The sequence below is a fragment of the Somniosus microcephalus genome, unplaced genomic scaffold (genome assembly GCF_052327205.1).
Source record: "Somniosus microcephalus isolate GS21.2 unplaced genomic scaffold, FLI_Smic_1.0 unresolved_chr3, whole genome shotgun sequence".
Lineage (NCBI taxonomy): Eukaryota > Metazoa > Chordata > Chondrichthyes > Squaliformes > Somniosidae > Somniosus > Somniosus microcephalus.
The window spans coordinates 71,985,242-71,992,380 of NW_028225181.1; the positions used below are offsets into that span (position 1 = coordinate 71,985,242).

General features: G+C 49.0%; 1 protein-coding gene across 1 annotated transcript in view; it reads right to left on the reverse strand.

Annotated features, from left to right (window-relative positions):
- Window positions 1-3,985, reverse strand: part of LOC147091964 (uncharacterized) — a 47,602-nt gene extending 43,617 nt beyond the window's left edge. The window contains exon 1 of the mRNA XM_085976952.1: window positions 3,130-3,985. Coding sequence (XP_085833078.1) covers window positions 3,130-3,803 — 674 coding nt within the window. The 5' untranslated portion in view covers window positions 3,804-3,985. The remainder of the gene's footprint in view (window positions 1-3,129) is intronic.
- Window positions 3,986-7,139: the final 3,154 nt, after the last annotated feature.

Genomic DNA, 7,139 nt, shown 5'->3' on the forward strand with positions numbered 1-7,139 from the left:
GTGGAGCTTGGACTGGTTGGGCCGAATGGCCTGTTTCTGTGCCGTATGTCCTATGTAATCCAATGTAAAATAGTAAAAAGTCCCAATCAGTTCACAGGAGCACCATCAGACCAAATTTAACACTGACTCTTATAAGGAGATATTAGGACAGGTGACCAAAAGCTTGGTGAAAGAGGTAGGGGGTTGGGAACCTGTGCAGGGAGACAGAGGAAAGGGAAGCAAGGATAGAAGCAAAAGACAGGAAGGAGAAAAGCAAAAGTGGAAGCCAGAGAAATCAAGGGTATAAATCAAACAGGGCCACAGTAAATAATAATTCTAAAAGGACTAAGAGTGATAAAAAATCAAGCCTGAAGGCTTTGTGTCTTAATGTGAGGAGCATTCGTAATAAGGTGGATGAATTAGCTGCGCAAATAGATGTAAACGGATATGATATAATTGGGATTACGGAGACATGGCTCCAGGATGACCAAGTCTGGGAATTCAACATCCAGGGGTATTCAATATTCAGGAAGGACAGGAAAAAAGGAAAAGGAGGTAGGATAGCATTGCTGGTTAAAGAGATTAACACAATAGTAAGGCAGGATATTAGCTCTGATGATGTGGAATCTGTATGGGTAGAGCTGAGAAATACCATGGGGCAGAAAACGTTAGTGGGAGTTGTATACAGACCCCCAAACAGTAATGCTGAGGTTGGGGATGGTATTAATCGGGAAATTAGAGATGCGTGCAATAAGGGCACAGCAATTATCATGGGTGACTTTAATCTACATATAGTTTGGGCTAACCAAGTTAGTAACAATACGGTGGAGGAGGAATTCCTAGAGTGCATATGGGATGGTTTCCTGGACCAATATGTCGAGGAACCAACTAGAGATCAGGCCACCTTAGATTGGGTATTATGTAATGAGAAAGGATTAATTAGCAATCTTGTTGTGCGAGGCCCCTTGGGGAGGAGCGATCATAATAGGATAGAATTCTTCATTAAAATGGAGAGTGAAGGAGTTGACTCAGAAACTAGGGTCCTGAATTTAAATAAAGGAAACTACGATGGTATGAGGCATGAGTTGGCTAGGATGGATTGTGGAACGTTACTTAAAGGGTTGATGGTGGATAGGCAATGGCAAACATTTGAAGATCGCATGGATGATCTACAGAATTTGTTCATCCCTGTTTGGGATAAAAATAAAACAAAAAAGGTGACTCAACTGTGGCTAACAAGGGAAATTAGGGATAGCATAAGATCCAAGGAGAGGACATATAATTAAGCCAGAAAAAGCAGCAAACCTGAGGATTGGGAGCAGTTTAGGATTCAGCAAAGGAGGACAAAGGGATTAATTAACAGGAGGAAAATAGATTCGGAGAGTAAGCTTGCAGGGAACATAAAAACTGACTGTAAAAGCTTCTATAGATATGTGAAGAGAAAAAGGTTGGTGAAGTAAAGTGTAGGTCCCTTGCAGTCAGAATCAGGCGAATTTAATATGGGGAACAAAGTAATGGCAGAACAATTAAATACATACTTTGGTTCTGTCTTAAAAAGGACGACACAAATAACCTCCCAGAGGTGTTGGGGAACATAGGGTCTAATGAGAGGGAGGAATGAATGAAATCAGTATTTGTAGGGAAATGGTGTTAGGGAAATTGACGGCATTGAAGGCCGATAAATCCCCAGGGCCTGATAATCAACATCCTAGGGTACTTAAGGAAGTGGCCCTAGAAATAGTAGATACATTGCTGATCATCTTCCAAAATTCGATAGACTCTGGAACAGTTCCCATGGATCGGAGGGTAGCTAATGTTACCCCACTATTTAAAAAAGGTGGTAGAGAGAAAATGGGGAATTATAGACCGGTAAGCCTGACATCGGTAGTGGGGAAAATGCTAGAGTCCATTATAAAAGATGTAATAGCAGAGCACTTGGAAAACAGTGACAGGATCGGACAAAGTCAACATGGATTTACAAAAGGTAAATCATGCTTGACTAATCTACTGGAATTTTTTGAGGATGTAACTGGTAGAATAGACAAGGGAGAACCAGTGGATGTGGTGTATTTGGACTTTCAGAAGGCTTTCGATAAGGTCCCATATAAGAGATTAGCGTGTAAAGTTAAGGCACATGGGATTGGGGGCAAGGTACTGTCTCGGATAGAGAAGTGGCTAGCAGACAGGATGCAAAGAGTTGGAATAAACGGGTCTTTTTCCGAGTGGCAGGCAGTGACTTGTGGGGTACCGCAGGGATCGGTGCTAGGACCCCAGCTATTCACAATATATATATAAATGATCTAGACAAGGGAACTAGATGTAATATCTCCAAGTTTGCAGATGACACAAAGCTGGGTCGGCGTGTGTGCTATGAGGAGGATTCAGAGAAACTCCAGTATGATTTGGACAGGTTGGGTGATTGGGCAGATGCATGGCAGATGCAGTATAATGTGGATATCCACTTTGTTGGCAAAAACAGGAAGACAGCTTATTAACTGAACGGCAATAGATTGGGAGAAGGTGAAGTGCAACAAGACCTGGGTCTCCTTGTGCACCAGTCGCTGAAGGTAAGCATGCAGGTGGTTAAGGCGGCAAATACTATGGCACCTCTGAAAGAGCAGCTCTCCCTCAGTACTGCCCTGGCGTGTCAGCCTAGATTACGTGCTCTAGTCTCCAGAGTGGGACTCAAACCCACGACCTTCTGACTCTAGAGGTGAGTGTGTCACCCACTGAGCCAAGGCTGACCCCTCTTAAACTCCAGCCTAGTTACTGGGGTTATTATCAGCATCTTCAAACCACCCCCCGCCCCCCAACCCCGTAATTGCCATTATTAACACAGAATAGTCCTTCATGTGATTAACAGCAGAATGGGACCAGTGTGCTCAGGTGTGAACTCGCTGGTGTCTCAGCAGGTGAGATGAACTGGTGAATCCCTTTTCACACACTGAGCAGGGGAACGGCCTCTCCCCAGTGTGAGTGAACTGGTGATTCCGAAGATTGGATGATTGTGTAAACCTCTTCCCACAGTGAGAGCAGCTGAACGGCCTCTCCCCGGTGTGGATGCGTCGATGCTTCTTCAGGTCCTTGGAGCATTTGAAACTCTTGTCGCAGTCGGAACATTTAAGCGGCCTCTCGTCAGTGTGAACCAGCTGGTGTTCCCGCAGATAGGTGAGACGAATGAATCCTTTCCCGCACTCGGAGCAGGAGAATGGCTTCTCATCAGTGTGACCCAGCTGGTGTTCCCGCAGATTGGCGGGACGAGCAAATCCTTTCCCGCACTCGGAGCAGGTGAATGGCCTCTCGTCATTGTGAACCAGCTGGTGTCTCAGCAGGGTGAAGGAGAGAGTGAATCCCTTCCCACACACGGAGCAGGTGAACGGCCTCTCCCCGGTGTGAACTTGCTGGTGCTGTATCAGTTGGCTGGATCTTCTGAAGCCCTTCTCGCAGTCGGAGCACTGAAAAGGTCTCTCATCGGTATGAATACGCTCGTGTATCAACAGGTGGCAAGACTGGTTAAACCTCTTTTCACAGTGAGAGCAGGCGAACGGCTTCTCCCCGGTGTGAACTCGCTGGTGTCTCAGCAGGTTGGATTGTTCAGTGAATCCCTTCCCGCACACAGAGCAGGTGAACGGCCTCTCCCCGGTGTGAACTCGCTGGTGTGCCCGCAGGGAGGCTGAATGAGTGAATCCCTTCCCACATACAGAGCAGGTGAACGGCCATTTCACGGAGTGACTGCGTTGATGAGTCTCCAGCTCGGAAAGGCAACTGAATCCCTTCCCGCATTCCCGACATTTGCACGGACTCTCCTCGCTTTGGTTACACATGTGCCTCCCCAGGCTGCACCTTCGGTTGAATCCACATCCACACACAAGACACGTGTGCAGTTTGTCCGCACTCTAATTGCTGCTTTCCGCTTCCATATGTCGATGATATTCAGGTCCTGATGAATCGAGTGGCTCTGTCAGATCTTCGTGTGAAGTTTGCGTTAAGCTGCCCGTCTGCAATTCCTCCCCTTGCAAGAGACAGTAAAAGAGGTTTATATAAGTAATTAATGTAAATACAGGAGAGAAAATAAAGAAAGACTGGCCTTTATACAGCGCCTTTCACGACCACTGGTTTTACGGCCAATGAAGTACTTTTTGAAGTGTAGTCGCTGTTGTAATGTGGGAAACACTGCAGCCAATTTGCATGATAAATAATGGCCAGGACACCAGGGATAACTCTCCCGCCCTTCTTTGAAATAGTGGGATCGTTTATGTCCACCTGAATGTCTCATCCGAAAGACAGACCTCCGACAGTGCGGCACTCCCTCAGTACTGTCCCTCCGACAGTGCGGCGCTCCCTCAGTACTGCCCCTCCGACAGTGCGGCGCTCCCTCAGTACTGCCCCTCCCACAGTGCGGCGCTCCCTCAGTACTGCCCCTCCCATAGTGCGGCATCTCCCCCGACAGTGAAGCGCTCCCTCAGTACTGCCCCTCCGACAGTGCGGCGCTCCCTCAGTACTGCCCCTCCGTCAGTGTGGCGCTCCCTCAGTACTGCCCCTCCGACATGGTGGTGCTCCCTCAGTACTGCTCCTCCGACAGTGCGGCGCTCCCTCAGTACTGCCCCTCCATCACTGCGGCGCTCCCTCAGTACTGCCCCTCCGACAGGGCCGCGCCCCCTAAGCACTGCCCCTCCGACAGTGCGGCGCTCCTTCGGCACTGCCCCGGAGTGTCAGCCTAGATTTATGTGCTCGAGTCCCTGGAGTGGGGACTTTGAACCCACAACTTTCTGACTGAGGCACGAGAGTGCTCCCAATGGAGCCACTGGCTGGCTCTCAAGGTCTTTCACATTCTTGCTAAAGTGCGGTGGCCGGGGGAATTGTCACTGTCCCTTTAATCAGAAGAAAACACGAGAGGGGGGAGGGAGTCCCTTTAAATATGGAGGGGTGGGTGTCCCTTTAAATGTGGAGAGGCGGGGCCACGCATGCTCATTCGGCCCCCCCACGAATGCGAGGTTATCCACTTTGGTGGCAAAAACAGGAAGGCAGATTATTATCTGAACGGTAACAGATTGGGAGAAGGGGAAATGCAACAAGACCTGGGTGTCCTTGTGCACCAGTCGCTGAAGGTAAGCATGCAGGTGCAGCAGGCGGTTAAGAAGGGAAATGGTATGTTGGCCTTCGTAGCGAGAGGGTGCGAGTACAGCAGCAAGGATGTCTTGCTGCAGTTGTACAGGGCCTTGGTGAGGCCACATCTTGAGTATTGTGTGCAGTTTTGGTCGCCTTATCTGAGGAAGGATGTTCTTGCCATGGAGGGACTGCAGCAAAGATTCACCAGGCTGATACCTGGGATGGCAGGAATGACGTATGAGGAGAGATTGGGACGATTGGGCTTATACTCGCTGAAGTTTAGAAGAATGAGAGGGGATTTCATTGAAACTTATAAAATTCTAACATGACCAGGCAGACTAGATGCAGGAAGGATGTTCCCGATGGTCGTGGATTCCAGAACCAGGGGTCGCATAGAAACCTCAAAGATAGGAGCAGGAGTAGGCCATTCGGCCCCTCGAGCCTGCTCCGCCATTCAATGAGATCATGGCTGATCATCCAAATTCAGTACCCTGTCCCTGCCTTCTCCCCATATCCCTTGATCCCTTTAGCCTAAAGAAATATATCTAACTCCTTCTTGAATATATTTATTGAATTGGCCTCCACTGCCTTCTGTGTTAGAGAATTCCACCGGTTCACCACTCTCTGGGTGAAGGAATTCCTCCTCAATTCTGTCCTAAATGGCTTACCCCTTATCCTTAGACTTAGAGATGAGGAGGAATTACTTCACCCAGAGAGTGGTGAACCTGTGGAATTCTCTACCACAGAAGGCAGTAGAGGCCAATTCATTAAATATATTCAAGAATGAGTTAGATATATTTCTTAATGCTAAAGGGATCAAGGGATATGGGGAGAAAGCAGGGACCGGGTACTGAATTTGGATGATCAGCCATGATCGCATTGAATGGCAGAGCAGGCTCGAGGGGCCGAATGGCCTACTCCTGCTCCTATCTTCTATGTAGGATCTTTCTATCTATAATCTTTCCTTGTAGCTGAAATTCTCTAGTCCTGGCAACATCCTCGTAAATCTCCTGTCTCGAGCACACAGTCACATCTTTCCTGCAATGGGGCGAGCAGAACTGCACGCAGCACTCTAGCCGGTGGCCTAACTGGTGTTTTTGTAAAGTTCAAGCAGAACCTCCCTGCTCTTACATGATACAGAAAGAGAGAGGCACTGCCCCTTTAAATACCTGGGGGGCACCCATTCCCCTTTAAATGGCCAAGCAATTTTTATTGTTGAAAAGGGCCGCAGTCCCCTTTGACTCACCCCCCACCCTCTCACCCACCACAAATACTCACGAGAGAGAGAGAGAGGAGGAAGAATGCTGGTCTTTGTCCCTTTAAAAGTGGCTGCCCATCAAAATGTTCACAGCACCAGGGCTCTTTGTTCTGGATAAAAGTCAAAAAGAGAAAAGGTTCACTTATTTTTAAATGACTGCAATTGATGAATAGCCTTGCAATAAAGGTAATGCAAAGGAATAAACACTCACAAGCTGGGTTTTTTCCACCCTCCTCCCCTTCCCTTTAACAGCTCCTGCAGACCAGGAAAGCGGCCTGCAGCCCACCGAGGTCCCGCCCCCCTCCCTCCCGCGCCGCTATTAGTTGGAGGACTGTCAGCCCGTCCGGTCCTCCCAGCGTTTTCCGCGCTTCTGATTGGCGGGCGCCTCGCGTCAATCACCCCCCTCCACTTACGCGCTGACGCCAGCACGCAACGCCCAGGGGCCGGTTGGATCGGCGTACGCCACCGCAAGGTAAAAAAAAGACACCCCACACAAATGAGGAAAAACAAAAGTAATAATAATCGCACTTTAGAGGGGAGGAGGTTGGGGGAATTAATGAGTGTTTTCAAATTGTTTCGCAAAAAAAAAAATTTGAAAAGCTTTCCAACGGTGCGAGGCGGGCTGCGCATGCGCTCCAGCCAGCCTTTGACTCCGCCACGTGGGCCGCGCCCGGACACGCCCACTGGCCTTCCCCTGCACCAATCACAGCGCGGGCAGGCGCTTCTATCCATCGTCACCTGTCAATCACCCTCCCTTCCCCCTCGTGGTGTCGCTTGACAGCGGTGCCAGCCA